Source organism: Carcharhinus amblyrhynchos, chromosome 20 (assembly GCF_965287045.1).
Source record: "Carcharhinus amblyrhynchos chromosome 20, sCarAmb.v2.hapA, whole genome shotgun sequence".
In the NCBI taxonomy this organism is placed as follows: domain Eukaryota; kingdom Metazoa; phylum Chordata; class Chondrichthyes; order Carcharhiniformes; family Carcharhinidae; genus Carcharhinus; species Carcharhinus amblyrhynchos.
The window spans coordinates 6,852,896-6,880,310 of record NC_137343.1 but is presented as its reverse complement, the minus strand read 5'-3'; the positions used below and the strand labels follow the sequence as shown (position 1 = coordinate 6,880,310).

At 40.4% G+C, this 27,415-nt stretch overlaps 1 protein-coding gene across 6 annotated transcripts in view; it reads right to left on the bottom strand.

Moving 5' to 3' along the window:
- golga3 (golgin A3) overlaps positions 1-27,415 on the bottom strand; it is a 68,029-nt gene that overhangs the window by 4,418 nt on the left and 36,196 nt on the right. For all 6 annotated transcript variants that reach the window (XM_080208019.1, XM_080208018.1, XM_080208022.1 and 3 more), the window contains 18 exons: positions 26,232-26,343; positions 25,096-25,402; positions 22,297-22,499; positions 21,495-21,632; positions 20,285-20,446; positions 18,622-18,990; positions 16,408-16,485; positions 15,978-16,241; positions 15,287-15,381; positions 13,899-14,115; positions 11,929-12,072; positions 9,850-10,047; positions 8,563-8,679; positions 7,600-7,739; positions 6,313-6,445; positions 5,627-5,749; positions 3,621-3,785; positions 2,056-2,219 (listed from right to left, as the gene is read on the bottom strand). In XM_080208019.1, the coding sequence (XP_080064145.1) occupies positions 2,056-2,219; positions 3,621-3,785; positions 5,627-5,749; positions 6,313-6,445; positions 7,600-7,739; positions 8,563-8,679; positions 9,850-10,047; positions 11,929-12,072; positions 13,899-14,115; positions 15,287-15,381; positions 15,978-16,241; positions 16,408-16,485; positions 18,622-18,990; positions 20,285-20,446; positions 21,495-21,632; positions 22,297-22,499; positions 25,096-25,402; positions 26,232-26,343 (3,129 nt within the window). The remainder of the gene's footprint in view (positions 1-2,055; positions 2,220-3,620; positions 3,786-5,626; positions 5,750-6,312; positions 6,446-7,599; positions 7,740-8,562; positions 8,680-9,849; positions 10,048-11,928; positions 12,073-13,898; positions 14,116-15,286; positions 15,382-15,977; positions 16,242-16,407; positions 16,486-18,621; positions 18,991-20,284; positions 20,447-21,494; positions 21,633-22,296; positions 22,500-25,095; positions 25,403-26,231; positions 26,344-27,415) is intronic.

Genomic DNA, 27,415 nt, shown 5'->3' with positions numbered 1-27,415 from the left:
GAAAAAACAAGTTAAGCAATAGGATCAATACAAGTTGCAACTTTTGAATGTTTTTGTGTAGGATCTCTCTTGATTTGTGCTTTGTCTTAAAAGCAAACCCTCAACTCTTCTGGCCTTGAAAACCGTCACCCCATCTCCAAGCTCCTTTTCAATTCCAAAATCCTTGACTGTGCTGTCATCTCCTATATCTAGGCCCACCTTTTCTATAACTCCTGCTTAATCAGATTTTCATCCTTATCACAGCATGAAAACAGCCCTAATCAAAGTCACAAATAACATTCTTTAGGACTATAGTGCATTATTCCTCCTTGTATCTTTTGGGCTCTTTGAAATCTTTGACACTACTGACTGCACAAATCTCTACCATCCATCTTTGCAGTGAGACAGCCCTTACCTAAACCCAGCCATATCTGTTCACACAGAGGCAGAGTATCTCCTGTAATGGCTGCTGCTCCCATCCTGGGACTTTCCTTTTTGGCTTTCTCACCTACAAGTTGCAGGCTATTTTAAGCTTCTTTTAAGCACAGATTTTTCTTTAAACAGATAAATTAAGCATTCTTCATCTAAGATTCTCATACAACATTGGCCCAAAATATGATACAGGTGTGGTTATCACCACTTACTGCTATGAAGGAGTAAATTGGACAGTAATTTCCAGTGTCTGCACATGCTCGTTAAACATGAAAATCAGAAGTTATTGTATTGCCAGAACGTCTCTAGCACTGAAAAGCTATTTCACAAGCATGGAGTATCATTTCACCAAATCACATTGTTGGAGATTTTAAACCCTGTGTCTTATTTCTCGTGACCCTGACATTTTCTCTCTTTTTACTTTGTTTGCTGTCCATGATTTTACATGGAGTTAAATATTCTAATTTACATTCCTTTCAAAGTTGGTTTATGGATCATTTAAAAAGCTAAGTTGCTGGTAGGCAGACTCAGTAAGAGCCCAAGATGCCAGCAAGATGTTGAGAGACTCAGCCTTTCTTTTTTTTTGACAATGTTTAAAAACATGTGGGAAAATCCAACCACACGGCTGGTGGACTACCTTCCGCCTTTCCCTGCCTGAGAAGACGCCAAAAAAAAGGTAAAATCCCTTTGTTTTTGCTAACTAATAATTTGTGCACAGGGTTGCAAAAATAATCTTGTAATTAACCAAAGTTTTGGAAAGTAAGTGGTATAGCCAGCCAGCTCCTAATGCACAAATCTTGAGCAACTGGTGTCAACAAAATAACGAAAGCTGCCAACTGCAAACACTGTTTTTCTTGAAATTAATATGTAAATATATATTAATCTATAAACTCTTTTATCCTAATTTTGAAGCTATAGAAACTGGTGACAGTGATAAAACCTTGACAAGTGCCAAACAATGTCAAACTACGACCACAAATTTTATCAAAGGAGAGAATAGAGCCAACTTTGAGTCTAAATGACCTGACAAAGGGTCAGACTCAAAACATTGGCTCTGTTCTCTCTCCACAGATGCTATCAGGACTGCTGAGATCTTCCAACATTTTTTGGTTTTTGTTTCAGATTCCAGCATCTGCAATATTTTGTGTTCATCAAAAGGTTTATCCCTATTTTTATTCATTCTAGCAAGGTTAGCATTATTGCCCTTTGCCCTCAGTGACCAGCTGATTTGAGGCATCCTAATGGCATTCTGGACCACTCCAGAGGGCAATTAAGAATCGACCACTTTGCTGCAGGTCTTTAGGCACGTGTGGGCCAGGCAGAATAAGAACAGCTGCTTTCCTTTACTAAAGGGCATTAATGAACCATTTAGGCTTTTACAACATCCAGTGGTCCGATTGTCACCATTGGTGATGCGAGTTTTTTTAATTCTAGATTTATTTAATAAACTGAATTCCAATTTCTCAGAAACAGTATTCGAATTGTTTTTACCCATCTTAGATTTGCAAAGCTTCTAGATTATTTACCAGATTGCTCAATGATAAAATCTGAACTAGATTAATGCAAGAAACATCACACATGAATCGAAGTACATGAAAACTTAACAAAAAACAAAGCAGATCCACCTTTTTACAATGAACTTACCTCAACTGCTTTAAACAACTGTGGAGGTTGTTAAGAGGCTCTTTACTCACAGCCATCGGTGGCCTGAGTAATTCCTCAAGGAGGGAGGCAGGTACAGGGCAATCGGGGATCTTTACTGGGGTCACAGGATTTGATGAAACAGCATCACCTTTCAACTCTATTCGCTGTTCAAAAACATAAGTTTATTAAATTATAATTCAATTTAAAACATAGAAGCATTCAGTTCTATTATGTAGTATTCATATTTACGTTCCATATGAGCCTCTTTCCGCTGTATTTCATTTAACCCCCAGGACATATTCTTCTATTTTTTCTTCCTCATAGATTATATACATCATGTTGTATATGTTGCTAGTTAAAAGTAAACTAAAACTTGACTCAGCTGTCAATCATTTTTACACATAAATTAAGCTGTAACTAAAAGGATCCATTTCAGAAAAATGCTGCGGAATTCTCCAGGAAGGTTTTCGCATCATTCACACCGATAGGATTAAAACTAAATTACTGCAATTGTATTCGTGTAGGCATCTGGAGAAAGAACATCTAATGTGATATTTTCTGTTGGAACCAAGTTATGTAACCAGATGACAAAAGGATTAAGTTCACGAGTGATTCGTACTAGTCTGCAGGCTAATATTGTTGCTGCAATGAGTAGTTACAATCTGATTCACACTGCCTGCGAGGAGGATGGAGGCCATTTCTATTGTAACTTTCAAAAGAGAACTGGATAATTATCTGACGGGAAAAGAATTGCAGGGCTGAAGAGCAGAACTGACTTCATTGATCTTGCAGAGAGCAAGCACTGAGTCAATGAGCCAAATTGCTGTAACCATTCTACAGAATATCAAACACATTGGGACAAAGCAACAGGAAACATCAGATATGACATACTCATGTTCAATACTTTATGTTCCTGTTCTTAAAACTAATTTCAAGCACTGCAGGAATCAATGCAAATGGCAATTGATGCTGTGCCAATTCTTAGTTTTAAATCATAGAATCCCTACAGTGCAGGAGGCGGCCATTCGGCCCATCGCGACTGCTCCAACCACAATCCCACACAGGCCCTATTCCCGCAACACTATTTACCTTGCTAATCCCCTTGACAATAAGAGGCAATTTGGCATGGCCACTCCACCTAACCCCACACGTCTTAGTGCAGGAAGAAACTGGAGCACCAGGAGGAAAGCCACGCAGACATGGGGAGAATATGCAAACTCCAGACAGACAGTGATCCAAGGCCAGAACTGAACCCGGGTCCCTGGTGCCGTAAGGCAACAGTGCTTACCACTGTGCCAGTATGCCCATCTTGAGATTGATATTTTGATGTTAACCAAAGGTTGAAGGCAGGCATATGACATTAGGTCACACATCAGCCATAATCTAATTGAATGGCATGGAACAGGCTTGAGGGGCAAAATGTTCCAATGATCAGCTGAGTTGGGCTAGGTCGCAGCAGTGCACACATTTAGCTTTTCCGACATCCGGTCGAACGCAAATACTTCAGGTCAGAAACAGCAGTCCTGTGGAAACTACTCTGTTTTGCTCTGGAGTTACCCATTCACCTTGCGTGTTTTTGTCTGTTTGAGGTCCATCTTCAGCTGGTGATTTTGCTGCAGTAATGTCTTCATGGTATTTCTTAGCTCTGACACCTTAGTTTGGAGCATGAACTTGTCCTTACGGGTTACAGTCAGCTCCTCTTGCAGCTCCTCCAGATTAGCCTTGATACCCTGCAAAATACAGTGCAACAATCAGCTACATTGTAAACTATTTTCAACTTAAATAAGTTAGTAATAAACACCAGCTAAAAAGTGAAAATATTTAAATCCCATTGAAAAATCTTTAATTACATTAGCACAATAGTTATCTGTTTAATGAAGATAATGCTAACAGAAAATAAAGACTTAATGTTGTTCTAATTTTGAGGGTTGCTTTAATTGAGGACACATCCCTTAGAAACATGATTGAAACTATCCAAAAATACTCCATTTCCTTTCAGAAACCAAAATGCTTATAAAAATGAAAAGGTATATTCATCTCCCGACACATTGCAAATGAGAAAAGGGCAGGTGGATGCACTAGTGACATTCTGGAATGAGTTACCCAAGGACAAGCTCAAAACAGCTCAGGCCAGACTCCAAGTTCCTTCACTCCTCTCTAATTTTCCATGAAAGGTACCCTTTGTTTCCTGGCTGGGTTCTGGAACTCAAAGTTCAGATATGACTACTGAAGTTCTCCGTCAATGACATTTTATATTCTTTCACAGAACGTTAATTAACATGGTGCCAGGGCATGCACAGAGGACCCATTATACCTACATTGTTTTCAGTACTGTAGCAATAAATAACACTTGTACTTAGTGAGTTACCTGAAATGTGACTATTCCACAGTTATTACCAATAACTGTGACTATTCCATGAAAACTTTAACATTTTTCAGGTTGAATTTCTGTCTGTTTTGTTTACATTCTGAACTTGTGAGTTGCTGATAGTGCCAGGGATTGTCAGGAGGATGCAACAGGATATAAATAGTTTGGAGACTTGGGCACAAAAGTGGCAGAAAATGGCAGATGGACTTTAATCGGGACAAATGCAAATTGATGCATTTTGGAGGATCAAATTTAGGTTTAAATTAGACTGTAAATAGCAGAATCCTTAGGGACATTAATATACAGAGGGATCGGGGTGTGCAGGCCCACAATTCCTTAGAAATGGCAACACATTTGGCCAAGGTGATTAGGAAGCCACATGGCATGCTTGTCTTCATCGATTGGGGCATTGAGTTCAAGAGTTGGGAAATCACTTTGTAGCTATATAAAACCTTGGTTAGGCCGCATTTGAAGAAGTATTACACACAGTTCTGGTTGCCACATTGCCAGAAGGATGTGGAAGCTTTGAAGAGAGTGCAAAGAAGGTTCACCAGGATGTTGCCTGGTCTCGAGGGAATGTTGCCTGCTATGAGATTAAATAAACTAGGATTGTTTTCACTGGCAAGATGGAGGCTGAGGGGAGACCTGATAGAGGTCTACGAAATTATGAGAAGTATAGACAGAGTGGATAGTCAGAGGCTTTTTCCCAGGATGCAAGTGTCAATTACAAAGGGGCACAGGTGAGGGAGGTGGGGGGAGGGGTGGTTTTAGGGAGCTGCGTGAGGCAAGTTTTTCACGCAGAGAATAGTGGGTGCTGGGAACATGCTGCCAGAGGTGGCGGTGAAAGCAGGCACATTAGCAACATTTAAGAGGCATCTGGATGGGTACTTGAATAGGGAGGGAATACAGAGAAACAGACCAAGTAAGGACAGAAGGTTTTTTTTAAGTTTAGTTAGGGCATCTTGATGAGCACAGACTTGGAGGGCCGAATGGCCTATTCCTGCGCTGTACTTTTCTTTATTTTTTTCCATGTTACAGGAATTTTAAACAGATAGTGATGGGAAGATTGCAAAATTGCCAAGAATCTGAACTAATTCAGCAGGACACATTTTGAAATAATAAGCACGTAACAAAAGTGTGCAAAGTTTAGATATTTGGACACAGGGACAACTAAATAGGACTCTTCCTGCTAACATCTCCCACCTGTAGAGCTTCTTGTAATCCTTCCAACTCCTTCTGGCTTCGCTGTTCAGTCAGTGATAGCTGCTGCCTTAAGGCTTGTAGATCTCTTTCCTTCTGTTCAACTTCCCATTTCAAGTCCTCCACCTGAAGAGAAAGACTTTTTATTTTACAATTATCAGTCTGTGCAGAAGACATCTCCCTAACTAATTCCCATTGCTAGCAGCCAATTCCACCCTTTAATCGATCTAATATAAATTGTGGTCACTCAAGAAATGTGTACTCATGACGCACAGTAAAGCTACGAGATATTTTTGTGTAATAGTAAGACACAGATGTTCCAAGTGGGGGTTTGGGGATGGAGGAAACCTATTTGAAACAATTGACAGTGTCTTGTTATAAATTCTTGTATAAAGAACAGCACTTCTAACAATGCAGCATGATTTCAGCATTGTGTTGTAGAGTGACCTGGACTATTTGTTGGAATGTGACTTGAAGCTACGACCACACTCATTCAGGAGACTGGCTGGAATACTGATGAAAGTGAAACTGAGTTATGAAAGGGTAAATGCAGCGAGTGAAGCATAAAACCATTTTCACTCATCGGGGTTTCAAACTCCATGTAATTAAGGTCAAGGCCCATGTTGAAACAGATTGATGTGTAGGTACCGCTTTATATAACATAGATGTAGCCACAAGGAAAGTTGTACCTCCTGGTTTACAGTAGCTGGTTTGTTAAGCTGCTCATCCAGCTGTTTCTGCAATAGTTTAAGCTGAGAATGAGCTGCAGCCAATTCCTCCTGGAACTGTGCTACTTCCTGAGAGTGTTTCTTATCCTGGGCTCTGCAACAGAACACAGTGGGATCAAAGTTAGATCAACCCAATCATAGGACAACAGGAATTCCAGCGACCATTAAAAAAAATCACGTGACTTAAAAGGTAATCATCTAGCTGAAGCTATACGATGAAACAAAAGACTGCGATTTGAGATATGAGCGGGATTTTCAAAGAAATGGTGTCACATTTTGAACAGCTGTAGGAGTAAAACTGTTGTGATTTCTTTGGTCATTGAGACAGGCCATTTCTCATCCTTCAGCTGGTTATACTCATTCTATAATTAATATTTGTGATGGTAGAAGGGAGCAAATTGTTTGCTAGCTTAGGAAATTCTAGAAAACATCTACATTAAAATTTTCCAATACTTTTTCCATTCCTTCAAGTAATTGAATGAAATAGATCAAACGATCCCAGAATTGATTCTGTAGCAACAAGCTTTTCTGCTGAGGTTCCCATCTGAGCAAACAGCCCCAAATACATTTATCCACTTAAATCCCATGCCCCTTTGTCCTTTCCTTAGTGTAGATAACTAGTGACACTCACATCATAGGCCAATATGAATTCCTACGATTCTATAAAATGTATCAAATCCAATCAATGAACAATTCCATTTGACATCATTCCAACCACAGATTTCAGATCAAATACTGCACAGGATTAGGGGCTGGGATTTCCCAAACTCTAAAATTTAAATTAATCCAGCAATGCTGGATAACTCTAACACCTCCAGGATTCATGAGGTGACATGGTGTTGGAGAGGCTACGTTGTGCGGAAACTCTACCAACACAAAGCAGGTTGATAGCGTTTTAACTCCTGAGAGTTTCAATATTCCTACCACACAGCCATAGAATTATAAAATTATAGGATCTGTACAGCGAAGGTGGTGGCCATTTGGCCCTTTGAGTCTACAATGACTCTCCAACACAGCATCCCACCAGGCCCTATCTCTGTAACCGCACATATTTACCCCACTAATCCCCCTAACCTACACATCTTGGGACACTAAGGGACAATCCACACAAACAGTCATTCAAGGCCGGAATCAAACCTGGGTTCCGGGTGTTGTCATGCAGCAGTGCTAACCATCATGCCGCCCATTGTTTAGCTCAATGATTAGATGTCAGATGTATAAAAAGTTACTGCCACACAGTTATCTTACTGGAGTTTATCAGCTTCTGCCTGCAGAGCTTCTACAAGCTGTTCTTTGGCGTACAACTCTTTCTTCACCTCACTGAGTTCAAGGGCAGCTGCTTTGTAGTGACGACGATTGTGCCCAGCCTCAGCCTTGTTTGCTGAAACCTAGAAATAATTTAAATTAAAATTTAAAAAAACTAAAATTAACATAAAAGACAATGCCAAAATAGTGCTTTACTTTAATAATTTCAATTAGTGAGATGGAAATATTGCAATCGCTCAGCGATTCTATTCTCCACATTCCCCTTTTATCCTGAAATTGTCTCTTGTTAATGTGTTGTTTAACAAATGTGGTCAAGCCTTCAGCATCCCACATCCAATGATTATTCTTAGACAGCCGTTGAACTATAAAGGACAACAGAGCAGAGCACTCTGTTGTCTTCATCCATGATCCACATGTGTATTGCCAGCAGGAATCACTAGACAGCAGCAGGAGCAGGAACCCTGGCTGATAGCCAAACCTTAGCTCACTGTATGCTGAATGCAGCATTTCAAATGCTGCCCGGGCTGAGACACACTTCCTCAGCAGAGAGTATGTTTGATTTAATCCTACACTGCGCTGTACTTTAACCATTCTTGTTTAAGCGATGTAGATTAAAGAAACCAGTTTGCTATATTTAGTGATAGTTCTCAATACAATTTATAGACTAATGTTGACATATGTAATAAGACAGGCAATTTTGAACAATGTACTAGCTAATTCAATGCAAGTAGTTTAATGAAACTGCTTGAATTTTTCTAAACCTTTGCACATTGTTGCCTTCCTTCAGTTTAAATCTGGAATCCCAGAGAATTAGATATTCTCAGGCTCCAACCTTTACTTTTGGAGTGAAAGTATTAAAACATTAACAAGGCAAATTGATGCAATGATTATTGACTGCTATCATTAAAGGTTTCTTTGGAATAAACATGTAAAGCCCCCATTTACCTGCTGTTTCAGTTCATTAACATTTCCTTTCTCCTTTTCCAGTGCAATCTGCAAAGCTTGTACCAATTGCTTCATCTGTTGGTCCTCCTCTTCCTTTCGTTTCAGGACTGCTTGCACCTATCCAAACAAAGTCACTCCATGAAATCTTGCTCCCAATGGCTGTTACTTTGAGAGACTGTATTCCATCATTTTTTTCTATTTTGAAGTAAAATAGGAATTAGGATCAGAAGTGGGCAAATTCAGCCCTTGGAGCCCGCTCCACCATTCAATCAGATCATGGCTGATCTATCTTTGGTCTCTCCCAGGTTTCAAATTCACCTCCCCATATACCCTATATCTGCTTATCCTTTTTTATTAGAAATATAGAAACATATCTAAGTAGAGCATGAAGGCTAATGAAATACAGAGTTAATCACAAAATTGGGGGAAGGGAAAAGGGAGTGAATTGTTTGTCGCACTGATTTGTCAAGATCACCACTGATTTTTGACAAGATAGATTTTGGGTTGGTAGACTACAAGACAATTTGCCGTTGCTTTATTTAACCTTAGGAGCAGCACCAAGATCTCAACACGATGTCAACAAACTGCTGGAGCCACGGATCATCTGTGATTCTTGATCTGACACAACATGAACAACAACTGACCAGATTGCATCTATACTGTGACCACCTGGGTCTTCTGGATCATGAGTGGCTCTGGAACTGGTTGTCTGCCAGCCAGAACAATTCTGCACTATAGGCCCCACTTCCAAAAATATGGAGGAAAACACACCAAATGTTGAGAGGCCCATTTAGAAATAACTAGTTAAAGTGTCATTTAGGGGGCAGGCACTGTTAACTCTAACTTCTAACTGCTGTATGCATGTCAGTCTGTTGCAATGCACAGTCCCATTAAGATTAACATGAATCCACTAATGCATATGTCTTTAAGGGGATATTGCTTGTGCGCAGTCTGTTTGCTCCTTGTACAACACATTCTCTATTGCTATGCAGTCGTGCACTGATGCAGCTTAGAGGAGCATTGGTAGAGAGAGAGTGGGGAAGGTTAGCAAACAGAAGTGTTTGAAGTAAAATTTGAAACTATTTTTGTTCCATGAGATTAAGATTAGAATAATAAAGCTTTGTTAAAGTGTGTTTCAATATTAACAGTTCAGGAGCTGATTTTCTTTTTTTTTTAAATATAAAATGCTCGTGGTATCTGGAAATCTTTAAATCTGCAGCACTCAAGATTCAAACAGCAGAAATGATGCGTGACCAAAAACAAAAATCCTCTACTTTGAGCCCACACCTGAAGATTAAGTTGTACAAGATCCGCTTCTCTCTTTGACAAGGCAGTCTCCAAGATACTGGTATGTTCTTTCAATGCAGCATGGGACTGACTTAGACCAACAAGTTTCCCTCGTTCATGTTCTAATTCGAGAGTCAGCTTTTTATTAGCTTCTTCCAAGCGTCTTATCTTTTTCCGATAACCTCTTGACTCTTGAAGCTAAGTGAGAGAGAACAGAAGCCATCATCATAGTGAATGGAGAACTTTTACAAAATAAACTAATGATCATTCACACTCGTTGTAATTAACTCCACAAGATACAAGATGGATTTTGGTCACAAAATTTAAATTGGGGCTCAGTACTCAAAGTGACAATACAAGCTGAAAAGATTCAATTGTGTATTTTACAATTTTTAAACACACTATATTAGTGACTGGAAAACAGCTTTGGATGCAATCCTTCTAATTCAGGTCACCTCACAAACACCTGTAAAAAAAAAACCATCTATACCTTCAATTAGAAGTATACCTTCCAACATTACAAGGGAAGTGCAGAAAAGGAGGAGGAAAAGAGGTCAACAGAGAGAAGCAATGAAAATGATAGGAGGCATTTACAGGTGAATGCAATAGACAGTACCTTACATACAGTTGTTGATGAGCAACAGGTTTGATTTGCTCCTGACTTTTAACTTTGTATTTTCCTCTCCTGAGGATGGTAGATTTATGCTGTGGTAATTTCACAGGAGTGAGCAGGTAGTTCACCATCTGAGACACTAATTTTGATCTGTGAATGCAAGGCTGAAAGGCAGGGTAGGCAGTTCACCGCCACAGCCAAGGAAGATCCTGCCTTTATCTGAAATCTATACACAAGCACCTTCCAGTTCAAAATTGAATGAGCTTTGCCTTGATGGCCCAGCTGTTACTTCACTGAGATTTAACTAAAAGACAGTGAACAGAACTTGGGAGCTAGCTGACCGATTTGTGTAGTGTAGTCAACTAACAATGAACCTCTGTGGGTCATTGTGCAAAGCTGTGTATTTTAAACTCTGATGGGGATTGTATTCAGTCAATACAAGGCTGGAGGACTAGGATTTTATACATTCCCAAATACATAACTTTAAATAAAGGTTAAATAAAAATGAAAGGTTTTTTATGATAAACTGATTTGTTTCATTGCAGTTTATTTTATAAGAAACAGCTGACTGACTGCAATCAACAGTTATAAAAACAAAGTGGGGATTAACTTTGAAAATGTGTTCAGAAAGTATTCCAACTGTAGTAGTAATTTTACAGCCAAGCAACTTTTCAAAGACAACAAATACACCATGGCACGGTGGCACACTGGTTAGCACTGCTGCCTCACAGCGCCAGGGACCTCGGTTCAATCCTGGCCTCGGGTCACTGTGTGGAGTTTCCACATTCTCCCCGTGACCGCATGAGTTTCCTCCCACAGTCCAAAGATGAGTAGGTTAGATTGATTGGCCATGCTAAATTAACTCGTGTCAGGTGACTAGCAAGGTAAATGTGTGGGGTTACAGGAATAGAGCCTGGGTGGGATTGTGGTCAGTGCAGACTTGATGGGTCAAATGGCCTCCTTCTGCACTTTAGACATTCTATGTGTTTGAGAGAGAAATGTTTTAATTGGGGCACGTGTGGGACAAATTCAATTTCAAATGTATTTTCACAATGCAGTGTTAACTTGATGATTAAAATAATGATGGCTCCAGATAATAATGCATCTTAAAATCTATTTTCTGACGATGTAACTTCAAAAGTTCATGTTAGCTGTAAAGTATTTTCTGATGTCCTGAGGCCATGAAAAGTGCTACACAAATTTAAAATTAAGTTTTAAATCTTTTCTCTACAATTCTGTAGAACCGATCATACCAAAAGGAAAAGGAAAGCATTTTATAAGTGAAGAATGTGTTTTACCAGCATAAAGATTCACAATACATTGTGCTCAGTCATCCTGGAGCAAAATAAATTCAAGAAAAATTGCTGGGATTGCTCAAAGTATAAAGTGCGCCAGAATGAAAAATCAGGGTAGATTTGACTGATAGCAGCGTTCATGTGCAGAGCTTGGTTTTGTTTGGTTTTTACCTCATCCTCCAGATCCAAAACCTTCTCTCTGTAATCCTCAAGCTCCTGGCTGGTAAGTGAGATGATTGCTTGCAGCTCCTTCTCAAGTGTGGCTTTGCTGTGGTTTACTGCCTGCAGTTCCAGTTGCAAAGCCTGAATCCGTTCCTATTAATATATAAAGAGTTAGCAAGATCATGTTCCAGCCCAGCCCCAAGTAACATTGCCAATCTGCCCAGTAATGCTAAAAGCCCACACTCCCTTATTTCTACCAAAAATGAACCCAACTGCTGCAATCCTTGTGCACAACAAGCTCAGCAAATATTGTGTATTGGCATCACACTGATCAATCTGAGTAAAATCCAATACAAGCTGATTCCAAAGACCTAAATAGGAGATTTTTGTTTGTTGAATAGGAGAACTTGTGAAAAGAAACACCATCCAGCAAATGTCTCCCTGTATTACACGCCATCACCTCCTAAGAGGATGGGACATACCATCATACAAGGTGGGCCAACTCTACCAGAACGATCAGGCCTCCAATTTTTACCTCTCTTCAGGGGAACTACCTGGCTTCATGTTGTGTCTTATCTATACAGTTCAGCTGACAGCATCTGCTAAACAGCGGAGAACTATGGATGAAAGCATGCTGCCGATCAGTCTGTGGTTATGTATAAGCTGCTCCATTCTTTGTTATATATTTCAACTAAACAAAGACAGGTACACAGGCAAAAAAAAACCGTACGTGCTGAAAATATGACAATGCAGAAACTGCTGGAAATACTCGGCAGATCTGGTAGCACCTTTTGAGACAGAAACAGAGTTAATGGCCAGAATTCTCTGGCCATTCAGGCCAGCGGGATTCTTTGGTCCTGCCAGCAGTGCACCCAGCCTGAGGATTTCCTGCCACCATGGGGTGACATTAATGGGAATTCCCACTGACAGCAGTGAGACCAGAGAATCCCGCTGCTAGCAAACACGTCATCTCCCGCTGGTGGGCTGGAGAATTTTGCCCAATGTTTCAGGTTGACAATCATCAATTTTGATAAAGATAATCAACCAGAAATATTAACACTTTTTAAAAATTAATTTACACAATGTGTGTGTCGCTGGCTAGGCCAATATTTATTGCTCATCAGGAGGTGGTGGTGAGTTTGCTCCTTGAATCAACAGTCTCTGAGGGGCGGGTACACTGAAAGTCCTGTTCAGGAGAGAATTCCAGGATGTTGACCCAGAAACAGCGAGGGAGCAGCAATACATTTCCACGTTGGGATGATGAGTGACTTGGGGGAGAACCTCCAGGTGATAACGTTCCTGGTATCTGCAGCCCTTGCCTTTCTAGATGGTAGCTATCATGGATTTCAAAGCTGCCTAAAGAAGCTTGGTGAGTTCCTGCAGTACATCTTGTAGATGGTAGAAATGGCTGTTATTGTTCGTCAGTGGTGGAGGAATAGCAATCAAGTGAGCTGCTTTGTCCTGAATGGATTGAGCTTCTCGAATGCTGTTGAAACTACACTCATCCAAGCAAGTGGAGAGTATTCCATCACACTCTTGATTCGTGCCTTGTAGATAGGGGACAGGCTTTGGGCAGTCAGGAGGCAGAAATCATAGAATCCTTACAGTGCAGAAGGCGGCCATTTGGCCCCCTGAGTCTGCATCATTGCCTGACACGTGCCCTCTCCCCCACCCTATCCCATTTACCCATGGCTATTCCATCTAACCTACACATCTTGGGACACTAAGGAGCAATTTACCACAGCTAATCCATCTAGCTTGCACATCTTTGGAGAACCCAGAGGAAACCCACACAGACACAGGGAGAGTGTGCAATCTCCACAGTCAGTCATCCAAGGCCGGAATCAAACCCAGGTCACTGGTACTGAGAGGTAGCAGTGCTAACCACTGTGCCACATCATTGAGTTGCTCGCCACAGAATTCCCAGCCTCTGACCCATTCTTCTAGCCACAACCAAGAGCTTAGAAATAGCAACGTACTTGCAGAACTTTATCACTTCCACCCTCTGTGATTTGATCTTTCAGCTTGCTGAGCTCTGCCTCAGCAGACTCCTTTGCTCCAATGGCTTCCTGCAGTCGACGGCTCAAAATACCAACAGCACTTTCATAAGCTTTATGTTTGGCTTTCATTTCTTTCTGCGCACTGCTGAGATCAGTACCAAGCTTCTTCATTCGGGTCTTCTGCTCAGAGATCCCTCTGAAAAAAAATCAAAATGATGCAGGTTTAATACAATCAGAAAAATGAAGTTCATTTAGAGCCTAGTGATTCTTCATATATTGTGTCAAAAATTATGAGAAAAGGAATGGGAAAAGGTGAAACTATCAACAGGTCTTTGAAATATCAACACCTAACTGACGTCATAACAAATTCAGTAGTAACATTCAAAAAGAATGGGATAAAGATTTACAAAGCTTTATGGAAAGAGAAGGGAATTATGAATAACACTAAAATGAGCTAGTAACATGCAATGGGCCAAAGAGCCTCTTACTCTGTTGTATCGTTAGACACAATAGTTAAGAAAGCCCATCTACTTTCTCAAAAGACGACGCAAACCAGCATCTCATCCATTGACTCTGTCTACACTTCCTGCTGCCTTGGCAAAGCAACCAACATAATCAAGGACCCCACACAGCCTGGACATTCTCTTTCATGTTCTTCCATTGGGAAAAAAATACAAAAGTCTTAGGTCCCGTACTAACCGATTCAAGAACAGCTTCTTCTCTGCTGCCATCAGACTTTTGAATGGACCTACCTTGCATTAAATTGATCTTTCTCTACACCCTAGCTATGAGTGTAACACAATATTCTGCATTCTCTCCTTTCCTTCTCTATTAACGGTATGCTTTGTCTGTGTAGCGCACAAGAAAAAATACTTTTTACTGTACACTAATGCATGTGACAATAATAAATCAAATCCAATCAAATCATTCTCTTAAGCTACGCTCTGAGAGGTTACAATTTTTTGCAGTATTTCAGACAGATTCCACTGCATACATCTGATGCCAATAGCTAAAAGGTTGGGTGGAATAATATTTCCTCACACAAGTTAGAACGACATCTCATTCTACAGCAAAAAAATCATCCTGTAGTTATTTTATAAACTTCATAAACCTTGGTATTTTTGAAGTGATGACTATTCTGGTCTGTGAATTATTACAAAACTTGCAGCAAAAGGTCCAATGAAAGATTTGCTTATTTTCCAGTTGGTTTGTGGAAAATTTCTCAGGTGATTTAAAAGTAGGAAATGTTAATCATTAGTACTTGTCACTGCTGCCTACACTTTATTGCAGAAATATCTGTGTAATGAAGTACATTCCTTAATTAGCAGGAACAGAATCAATGAAGTTTAATGAAAAGTTTTCCTCACTTTTTAGCTTCTTCTTGCATCTGCTCCACATGCTTCTTTAGTTCTTCATTCTCATGAGAAAGTGACACTAGCTGGTTTTTGTCAAACTGCACCGACTATTAGAAAGTAGAATAGGACAGATTTAATGGTTTGTTGACAGAACAAATTAAACTAAACAATGCCAAATCACTGACTACAGGAAGGATGTGATTGCACTAGAGGGGGTGCAGGGAAGATTCACCAGAAGGTTGCCTGGGCTGGATGATTTCAGTTATAAAGAGGGGCTGGTTAGGCTGGGATTATTTTTCTCAGAGCAGAGAATGTTGAGGGGTACTTGATCAAGGTGTATAAAATTATGAGGGACAAAGATAGGAAGGAATTTTTCCCCTTAGTAGAAGGGTCAATAACTAGAGGGCATACATTTAAGGTAAGGAGCATGAGATGTAGAGGGGATTTAAGGATAAACCTTTTCACCCAAAGGGTGGTGGGAATCTAGAGTTCACTGCCTGAAAGGATGGTAGCGGCAGGAACCCTCACAACATTTAAGAAACATTTAGATGAGCAGTTGAAACACCATAGCACACAAGGCTACGGACAAGTGCTGGAAAATAAGATTAAGTGCTTGATGACCAACACAGACATAATGGGCCGAAGGGCCTCTTTTTGCGCTATAAAACTCTTCTGACTCTGAGTTGGGAGGTTGATTGTATACCTGAAGCTCTGTACTCAATTCATCACGTTCTTCCTGTGCCAACTGCAGCTGGGCTTCCAGATCAGTCATTTGCTGGTGAACTCGAGAAATGTCTTTCTGAATCTGCACATGCTCATTCTGTGCTGATTTTTTGTCAGTCTGCAGTACAACCACATTTTGTTTCAGTTCTTTCACCTCCGACTCCAGCTTTTTCTTTGCTAACTTCAACTCATTTATTAGTTGATCCTTTGAGTTTGCATCACGTCGATATGCCTCCACCATCACCTGAAAGATAATGCCATTACAGCACAATTAATTTGAGAATAATCAGTATTCTATTCCCTTATTACCAGTCCTTTGATTACCATCATTAGTTCAATCTATGTAAATATATAAACACTACAAACTTCAAGTGACTGGGCTACAAGCTACAAATTTCAGGAACATATACCTTCTGTTGAACAAGCTGTTCTTTCAGCTTCTGGGTTTGTTTCTTAAAGTTGGTATTCTCCTGTTGCATATTTTCTATCTATAAAAAGACAAATAAGTTGTAATGTAACATAAAAAAACTGATATTCAACAGTAATTACTGCATGGTGTGTTTTACAACAATCCTCCAAAAGATATTTCTTTATGGTTATGCTAAAAATATCAGTGGCATAGTGGACAGCAAGGAAGGTTATGAAGGATTGCAGCCAGATCTTGGTCAAATTGGGTCAGTGGGCTGATAAATGTGAGTGATGCGTTTTGGTAGATCGAACCAGGGCAGGACTTAATCAGTTACTGGTAGAGTGTTGAGGAGAGTTACAGGACAAAGAGATCTAGGGGTACAGGTTCACAGGCTCCTTGAAAGTGGAGTCACAGGTGGACAGAGTGGTGAAGAAGGCATTCAGCATGCTTGGTTTCATTGGTCAGAACATTGAAAACATTGGAGTTGGGATGTCTTGCTGAAGTCATACAAGGCACTGATTGGTAAGGCCACACTTGGAATACTGTGTACAGTTCTGGTCACCCTATTATAGAAAGGATATTATTAAACTAGAAAGAATGCAGAAAAGATTTACTAGGATGCTACCGGGACTTGATGGTTTGAGTTATAAGGAGAGGCTGAATAGACTGGGACATTTTTTTCTCTGGAGCGTAGCATGCTGAGGGGTGATCTTATAGAGGTCTATAAAATAATGAGGGGCACAGATCAGCTAGATAGTCAACATCTTCTCTCAAAGATAGAGGAATCTGAAACTTGAGGACATAGGTTTAAGATGAAAGGGGAGAGATACAAAAGAATCCAAGAGGGACAATCTTTTCACAGAGGGTGGTGAGTGTCTGGGACAACCTGCCAGGGGTAGTAGTAGAGGCAGGTACAATTTTGTCTTTTAAAAACGTTTAGACAATTACATGGCTAAGATAGGTATAGAGGGATATGGGCCAAACGCAGGCAACTGGGACTAGCTTAGTGGTTAAAAAAAGGGCAGCATGGACAAGTTGGGCTGAAGGGCCTGTTTCCATATTGTAAACCTCATGACTCTATGATAGTTCCTGCATAAATGTCTTCCTCATTTTAAGTGCTCTCATGACTGATCTCTAATGCTGCTTTTTACTGTCTTTAGCCTGTCCATGGAGCATGCGTTATGTACACTAGCATTCATCCAAAAACAGCTTATTGGCTTGATAAATAAAATTATTTTCCTCAAAACTTTTTATGCGCTCAAGTTGAAGGGCGTTATTGTTGGGAAATTAAACTCATCGCATCTCAGGAACCCAAGTTTGGTGATATCTAAAAGCAGACAAATTAAACTCTCATACCTGGTCCCATGACTGCGTCAGTATGATCTTTGATTTCTTATGGCTCACTTACAATTCCTCCACCAGTCACCTGGAAGCCCCTGATACTAATCAGTGCTAAACTAATGGCTATTATGCTCTGCAGATAGACACTTCCAAAGGACTGGATTAAGCCCACCATGGAATAATGTCACATAGGAGCTAATAAGCAATAATCACAGGAAACTATCAATACAACAGCCTGGACTGCATCTAAAATTAAAAGTGCCAGAGGAGAAAGACCAGTGTGCCAATCCACTTCTCTCTTGCTAGTAAGAATTAACATAAAGTTACTTAATATTTCTATCATTTCACTATTGCAGTGATTTTATCCTGACTGCCCTTTTGGGCCCAACACACTTTTTAAAATGTGGCTGTAGACTTCTTTGTTTTGATAATTCATTATAATCTCTCTTTAAAGCAAGGAGGGAGACAAAGTCCCTCCTAGTCTACCTCGTCATGCTCTCCTCTACTGTCCACGTGCCTCTTTCCTCGCCCTCAATTTTTCCCTCGTCTTTCTTCATCTATGATGCCTGATTATGTTTAGTTCATTCCTGTTCCTTAGCAGAATTCTTTTTCTCCTGAGCACCATTTTAAATGTTTCCCGTTGCTGTTCTGTATTATTGTTTCCCAATAAAGTTGTTGATTTTATTTTCTCAAGTCCTATTTTCTAAGTAGTCTATGATTGAAAGAATGATCTTCCTGTGCATCAGACAGAAATACACTCTTATGGGTCACAACATGCAACATATTGAATATTCTTTTTAAATTTCAAAAAAGATAATGATATTTTCCTTATTTTTTCAAGTACTGTGTTGTAGTGAAGTTAAAATCCAATTACCAGCCCAGTCTTAACAGCAACTTCCTGACGCAATTGTTCTAGAATATCAGAAACCATCTCCGTGTCCTCCTCAAGCTTCTTAGTTCCCTCCTCCAGTACAATCTTATCTGTCTTTCCAGCTTGCAATGCCACTTCCAGCACAATCTTCTCATTCTTTAAGAACTGGATTGCTTCATCTTTGGCATTTGCTTCAGTCTGGATCTCTGTTAGACAGGTCGCCAGCTCGTCGTAACGTGCCTGCAGTTCATTCAAAGATTGGTCCTTGGTGTGTAAAGACTCTTGGGAGGCCGTCAGCTGTTTCAGCAGCTCTAACTGTTCCTGCTCCAAAGCTTCTAACTGGAGCTCTCGCTGGTGTAAGGTTAAGCTAACCTGAAGAGGAGACACATTTTAAATACATTCATCAGCTAGAATCACAATACAGTCAACATTACAGTTAAGCCATTTCAGAAGAGAACATTGACAAACAAGGGAACACCATTTTACATTTAAAAGAAGTTGAGAAAGGTGTTCAGATTCATCAGCATATCGGTTGTATTGCCTCTACACTTCTCCTAGGCAAAATCATTAGAATCTTAAAGAGTTGGATAATGTAACGGAGGAATTGTTGGTTAAGTTTCCTTATACGTGACCTGGTGACCATGGCGTGACATTTCCAGTCTTGATCACAGGAAGCTGCCACAAGTTAACAGCAGTAACACTCCTGCCTAAGTCTGAGATTCCAAACTCTGCTGCAAACCTGAGTGCACAGTCCCAGGGCTGACTCAGTACTGAAGAAGTACTGCATCATTTGAGGTATTGCCTCTCAGCGGAGGCATGTGAAACTTAGGCTTTGTCTGCCTGTTCAATCAGCTTATGAGATGCAAAAGACTGCATGGCAACACTCAGAGAAGCAAGAAATTCTTCTGCTATCTTGTCCCAGCATTCCTCCCTCAACCAAAATCACTAAATTGTTCATTTGTGTATTGTCAAACCGTGCTGTGAGCAAATACCTACATTTCCACAACAGTAAAACAAAAAGGAAAACAAACTTGGGGTGGAACATTTTGTAATGTTCAGAGGATGCAGTCACAAAGTTGCTCACTCTTTTTTCCTCTTTGTACAACAGATATCCTCAACTCCTGTTCTCTTATCTCACACCACATAGGACATAGAGTTATAATGGGGCAGGCAAAAAAAGCCATAAGAGCAGGCTTGAAGGGCCAAAAGGCCTATGCCTACTCTTTATATAAGTCATCAGCTGACATCACCACTAACATAAGAACAGGGTGGCACAGTGGTTAGCACTGCTGCCCCTCAGCACTGACCTTGGGTGACCTGTGTGGAATTTGCATGTTCTTCCCGGGACCGTATGGGTTTCCTCCATGTGCTCTGGTTTCCTCCCAGTCCACAGATGTGCAGGGTAAGTGGATTGGCCATGCTAAATTGACACTTAGTGTTCCAAAATGTGTAGGTTAGGAGGATTTGTGGGGTTACAGGAATACAGCCTGGGTGGGATGCTTTGTTGAAAAGTCAGTGCAGACTCGATGGGCCGAATAGGCTCCTTCTGCGCTGTAGGGATTTTACAATTCTATGACTTGTTTCAAGTCCCTTTTTGAACTCCAAACAGCTCATATGGAACATCTTCAAAACAAACAACTACTTCTACAAAACTAGGGCCCCTTACCTGTTCAAGCTGTCTCTCCAGTGCTGTCGCTGAATTAGCCAGTTTCTGAAGATGCTCACGCTCTTCCTCAAACTCTTCAAGTTTCCGTGACAAATCATCTTCCACCATCGCCTTAGCCTCTTGGATCTGTTGGAAAGCTTTTTCTTGATCCAACATATCAACCTGTCATGAAAAGGTCATCTTCAAATAGTAAAATATTGCAGTGCTAATGGACCCACAATGCTGTGTTTGGCATGAAAGTGTTTTTTCAAAAAAAAATCAAGAGATTCAAGCACAACTCATTCAGGAACAGTTAGTGAACTGATTAAAACCAGACTCCTTCAAACCACAATTCTCTATCAAAAAAAGAATTTCTGCAATCCATTCTCTAGCACTGGACTACAGGCTACATTTAGGACTGATGAATCCTGATTATTGTGGTTTTTAGCTGATCAACCACCCAATGCATCTGATATATGGACGCAGTCACTAAATTTTATATCATATCAAAATTAATAGAATTAATTCTATAAAGTGATTATAAGCGTCCTCTTTCTTCTTGGGCGGCACAATAGTCAGCACTGCTGCTTCACAGATCCAGGGACCTGGGTTCAATTCCCGGCTCAGGTCACTGTCTGTGTGCAGTTTGCACATTGTCCTTGTGTCTGCATGGGTTTCCTCTGGTTTCCTCCCACGTCCCAAGTGCGGGTTAGGTTGACTGACCATGCTAAAAAAAATTACCCCTTAGCGTCCTGAGATGGTAGGTTAGAAGGATTAGCAGGTAAAATATGTAGAGATATGCGAGTAAGGCCCGGATGGGATTGTGGTCGGTGCAGACTCAATGGGCCGAATGGCCTTTTTCTGCACTGTAGGTTTCTATGATTCTTCAAATGGAGATATTAAAATGTAAACAGGATACAGTATTTCTCAATCTACCTTCTCTCCATTATAAGCTGGTGTGACAGACATGATAGTGATCCTATACTAGTGACCCCATAGGGCATTACCTGGCAAACAGGGTTAGGCAAATGGTTTTTAATGGGTTTTACATTTTAAACAGATAAGACACTGATGGTTGGTACAATATTATTCTACTGTCAACACAGTCGTTTTGATACGACACTAATATTTTCTGTTCTAGCTAAAAAAATCAGAATCAAAACTGAACTTTGAAATAGCTGCCATCAGTCACAAAAATTAGCACAATTAATTGATTGTGTTTAATTTTCACCTCAATATTTTGGAGGTGCATTGCAATGCGCTCCTTCTCTTTAATGGATTTCTGCTGAGTGTCTGTAAGATGTTGAGACAGAGATACATTCTCAATCTTCAGGTGTTCTAGCATCGCTGCTTGGGCCATGTGTCCAGCCTGTGAATAAAACAAAACTATATCCAATCATCCTGAAACATTATAACTGCGGAACCACCAAACTTAACATGGAACAATAGCTTTAAATGTACGATATGTTAGAATGTAACCGGTGATAACATTGGATATGTTGTAAGGTGACCAATGGTAACAAGCTGTAAGGTTCTGCTGACCCAGTAAACCATGTAACCAATGACAGAATGATGTGTGATCAGCTGACTCAGTATAAATTAGAACATGTTGGGAGCTTGGAATGGCCCAGGGTGAGGCCTCAAATTTGGAGTTATGAAGTTTCTTTATTAAACTTTTTTTTTGATAAGTTGGAGTAAGTTTTGTTATTTTTTATTGTCTATATTTGAAGAGTTCTTTCTGAATGAACACATTATACTATCCCTTAGCTTGGTTTCACCGCCAAGTGGTTTATCTCAGAGAAATTATTTCTGGGAGAGTCTAAGATCTATACAAATTAATAGACAGCTCAAGGGAAATCATAGTAATCATATGTTAAAGTACAAAATCCATGTGATCCACTTTGAAAAGTAATCAAGTCTGGGTGAACTCCAAACTAAACCTGGAATACAAAAGGAGCTAAACTGGATTGATTTGGGCTAGGGGGAACATGGACCCCTCCAAAAGCTGTAAAAAATCTATTCTGGTGCCTTACCTGCACATTTGCCATTTCACTTTGTAACCGAACTCTTGCTTCTTGTGCCAGTGTCAGTTGCTGCTGGTACCACTGCCGAACCTGCTGCAGAGAAGTTATTTCAGACTGTGATGCCTTCAGCTGGCTTGTCAGAGTGGCACGATCCAACTGAACCTGCTGAAGCTGGCTCTGCAGGACTGTCATTTGTTGCTGAATTGCATGAACTGCAGAAAATAAAATAAAATCACTTTAGAATAACTACCTCCGAGTTAGTTCCCTATATTTAATTAATTTTTCTTCTAAACAAGGTTCAGGAACACAGAATTGGGCAGCATGGCAGCAACATGGTTAACACTGCTGCCTCACAGTACCAGGGACTCTGATTCGACTCCCAGCTTGGGTCAATGTCTGTGTGGAGTTTGTACGTTCTCCCTGTGGCTGCGTGGGTTTCCTCCCACAGTCTGAAAGATATGCTGGTTAGATGCATTGACCTGAACAGTGCTGGAGTGTGGCGACTAGGGAAATTTCACAGTAACTTCATCGCATTGTTAATGTAAGCCTTAGTTGTACTAATAAATAAACTTTATTTTTTACTTTTTAGAATTGGGCTAGACAAGATCAAACAAAACAACTACATCTTTTAAGGCCAACTGATGGGACTGCAGTAAATTATTTAATCAACCTAACTAATCATTTGTGTGACTATCAAAATCTCACGTATCCAAATATAACTTGAAGATAGTCATTACGTGTTATTCAAAAGGAACTATTATGTAATACTAATCAAACAAACAGATTGTGGAAATTAAGTTACTAACAAATATGTAACTAGTAATGAAATTATACTTTGGCAATTCTAAAAGACCAGTTTCCTTATTAAAAAAACACAAAAATATTTGTAATGCTTTAAATAAATGTAAAAATAAAATATTCAAATCAGCTATCTAAGGCTCAACATATCAATACAGGGTAGTGAATCTCTGCCCATTGAAGTGATGGAGGCTACCTCGTTGAATGTGTTTCATCACGGGTAGATAGATTTCTGATTGGTAAGGGAATTAAGGGTTATGGGGAGCAGGCGGGTAAGTGGAACTAATCCGCTTCAGATCAGCCATGATCTTATTGAATAGTGGGGCAGGCTCGAGGAGCTAGATGGCCTACTCCTGCTCCTATTTCTTATGTTCTTACACAAAGCTAAGTAACTCAAAACAAGTTAAAACTAGCTGCAAAATTCAACAGAATCCCAGCCAGTATTCTCAATGACCTTGCATCATTTGTCACACATACATACTGTCACATACATATTATGAAGTCATTATATTTAAAACAATTCAGAAGACAGAATGAATTGTCTCTTGGAAACCAGACTGAATCAATTAAAAATGCTATGACTAGAAACTTGCATTTTTTTAATTCCTCGTGGGCTGTGGGCATCACTGGCCAGCATTTGTTGCCCAACCCTAACTGCCCTTGAACTGAGTGTCTCAGTTTCAGAGAACATTTATGAGTCAGCCACATTGTTGAGAGTTCAGAGTCACACATAGGCCAGACTGGGTAAGAATGGCAGATCTCCTGCCCGAAAAGATGGGTTTTCACAACAATCAACGATAGTTTGTGGTCATCATCTGACTTTTTAATTCCAGATTTGTATTAATTTCAAATACCACCTCTGCTGTGGTCGCATTTAAACCCAGGTCCTCAGAGCATTACCTGGCTCTACTACTTACTAGCCCAGTGACAATACCACTATGCTACTGCCTCCCCTGGTGAATGTCTTGGAGGGAAACATTCAGTTAGCAGTGTTCCCATTTGTCTGCTGCCCTTGTCCTTCTGTATGGTAGTGGTCATGAGTTTGGAAGGTGCTGTCTAAAGAGGCCTGGTGAGTTCCTGCAATGCATCTTGTAGATGGTAAACATGGCTGCCACTTTGCACCCCTGGTAAATGAAGTGAATGTTTATGGATTGGGTGCCAGTCAAGCAGGGTGTGTTATCCTGGATGGCATCAAGCTTCTTGAGTTTTGTTGGAGCTGCACTCATCTAGGAAGTGGAGAGTATTCCATCACACTCCTGACCTGTGACTTGTAGATGGTGGACAGGCTTTTGGGAGTCAGAAGATGAACTACTTACCGCAAGATTCCTAACCTCTTAACAATTCTGACAGCCACAGTATTTATATGGCTAGCCCAGTTCGGTTTCTGATCAGTGGTAACCCCCAGGATGTTGGTAGTGGGGGATTCAGCAATGGTAATGCCACTGAATGTCCATGGGTAAAAGTTAGATCTCTGGTTGGAGGTGGTCATTGCCTTACACTCGTGTGGCACAAATGTTACTTCCCACTTGTCAGCCCAAGTCTGGATATTGTCCAGGTCTTGCTGCATTTGGGCATGAACTGCTTCAGTATCCGAGTCATGGGGATTGGTGCTGAATATTGTCCACTGATGACTGCACATTCCCATTTCTGACTTTAATGATGGAAGGTCATTGATGAAGCAGCTGAAGATGGGTGGGCCTAGGACACTACCCTGAAGAACTCCTACAGTGATGTTCTGGAACTGAGATAATTGGCCTCCAACAACCACAACCATCTTCCTTTGTGCCAAAAGTGACTCAACCCAACAAAGAGCTTCCCCCCCACACTCCGATTCCCATTGACTCCAGTTTTGCTAGGGCTCTATGATGCCTCAACATTCAAACCATCCAATACATATTAGCTGGGTGCGCAAAACAAGAAGAAAACCTGAGCAACGGTAACCTGCAAACATTAATAAAACTGTTTCCTGGCAGAAGTTTAGGGTGTGGGGATCACCCAATCAAGACATACCTGAATCATCTCTGTTAGAGAGTGCCTGCTGCATATCTGTGACTTTTCCCATCAGTCTCTGGTACTGCTCCTCAGACAACTGAAGATCATTGCTTAGTGCAGCTAAACTGGCATTTTTAGCCTCGAGATTGGTCTGCAGCTCAGTCATGGCCTGTTCCAAACTGGAACATGTTTGTCGTAAGGTGCTTACTTCAGCGTTCAGCACGCTTTGCTTTTGCTCACTGAGCACCTTCTGCTCATCCTGTGCCTGTAGTTGTGCATTTAAAGCTGCTAACTGGGCCTGCAATTCCGTCTTCTCTTTCAAACCCTTAGAATTTAAAAAGAATAGTAATAAAAACCTTTTTTCCATTTACTAAGAATTGATTATGCTTTTTTTGTCAGAATACCTGAAACTGAGCGTGTAAAATTACTTGAAAGAAAAATTACACAAACTCCATTCACATGGACACTAAGAACTTAGAACTGTCAACCACTTGCTGTGGTAGTGAGTTCCACATTCTCACCACTCGCTGGGTAAAGAGGTTTCTCCTGAAATCCCTATTGGATTATTGATCCCCTTCATAATCTTAAAGAACTTGACAGTTTCAGAAATTCAAAATAAATCTAAAAGCTATATAACCAAATGAGTAATAATTTGAATTTGTATTTTTTTTCCTATGGGAGCCATAAAGAGGAGGACTACTTCCAAAAAGATTTCTGTATTACCATGAGCAGTAAACAGCTTACAGAACCTGGATTTTACCAGGAAAACATTGTACGTCAAAAACTAACTCTTCCCACCCCCTTACACAAATTGTAAGAAGGAATGTTTTTTCTTTGTGAATCAAACACAAGGTACAATGTTACATCTGCAGTGCAATGGGATCTCTCCAAGTGGTCCTTTCATCAATGTATAGATGGTCCAACAATAGATCTGGTGGATTTAAGTCTAGCTTTGTCTTGTGGTTCAACTGGCTTGCACAGATTAAAAACACACCAAAGATGTGCTCATGAGTACAGACCAACCAGAGACAGTGTTTAAAGCCAACTGAACCCAAGACTTCCATATTTCTACTATTTACTGTGGTGTTAAATGTCAGGTCATTCTATTCCCTCCAATGGCAAGTGCAGGGTAATGAAAGAAAAATATTTTTCACCTCATTAGCTTCAGAAGACAGAGCTTCCAATTGTCCCTCAAGTCGCATCTTTTCTTTAAGAATTTGCATGAGATCATCATGGGATTCCGCCACAGAACTTTCCATGGAAACACTGCAGAATAAATTTACAACACAGCTGACCTGAACACACAGTCAATATTAAACAGAAAATAATTCCAGCAGCCCCATCAGATTTGAAATTCATGTGCGATCCCCACACTCAATTGTGGTAGATGAATGCACACGTTCCACTAATGAAACTGCTTAATGAAATAATGACTATACCATGAAACTCAAAACTGATCCCGATGCGAATGTAGCCATTTGAACAATCAGATATAGCTTCATTTCCCAAAGCTTTTTTAAAATCTATTTATAGGATGACACATTGCTGTCAAAGCCCTACTTTGTCCTTGGTAAGTGGCAGTGAGTCACCTTCACCGCAACGGAGTAACTTATTAGACCATCAGTCAGTACATTGTGGATGGTCTGGAAACACAGGCCAAATCCAAATAATGACAACATATTTCCTTTCCTAAAGGATTAAGTGAACTAGCTGTACTTTTATGACAATCTAATAGTTTCCGATCAATGATGATGGCTGGTTATTCCTGATTTTATTTAATTTAACTGCCGTGGTCAGATCTGAATCCAGGTTCCTAGATTAATTCCTGGTGCAGTGCTTTTACCTTGTTTCTATTGAAGGTGAAACATCTACAGAATAGAAAACATAGTAAGCAAAAGAACTTAAGATGATTCCTGTAGAATAATCCAATGCAGCATCAAAGAATGTGGCTTCCCTCTTCCCTCATGTGGCAATTTGAGGCAAAGTTGCAACCCTTCCTTCTTTAATGATTATACTGATATAATTCCAACACGGTTCAAGCAGCTTCTGCTTTATAACAGCAACTTGAGGCTTGGTGGCACAATGGTTGGCACTGCTACCGCACAGCGCTAGGGACACGGTTTGGGTCACTGTGCAGAGTTTGCATGTTCTCCCTCCAGGTGCTCTGGTTTCCTTCCACAGTCCAAAATTGTGCGGGTTAGGTGGATTGACAATGCTATTTAGTGTCATGGGATTAGCAGGGTAAATGCATGTGGTTGTGGGGATAGAGCCTGGGTGGGATGGTGGTGGGAGAAGACTCGATGGGCTGACTGGCATCCTTCTGCATTGTAAGGTTCTA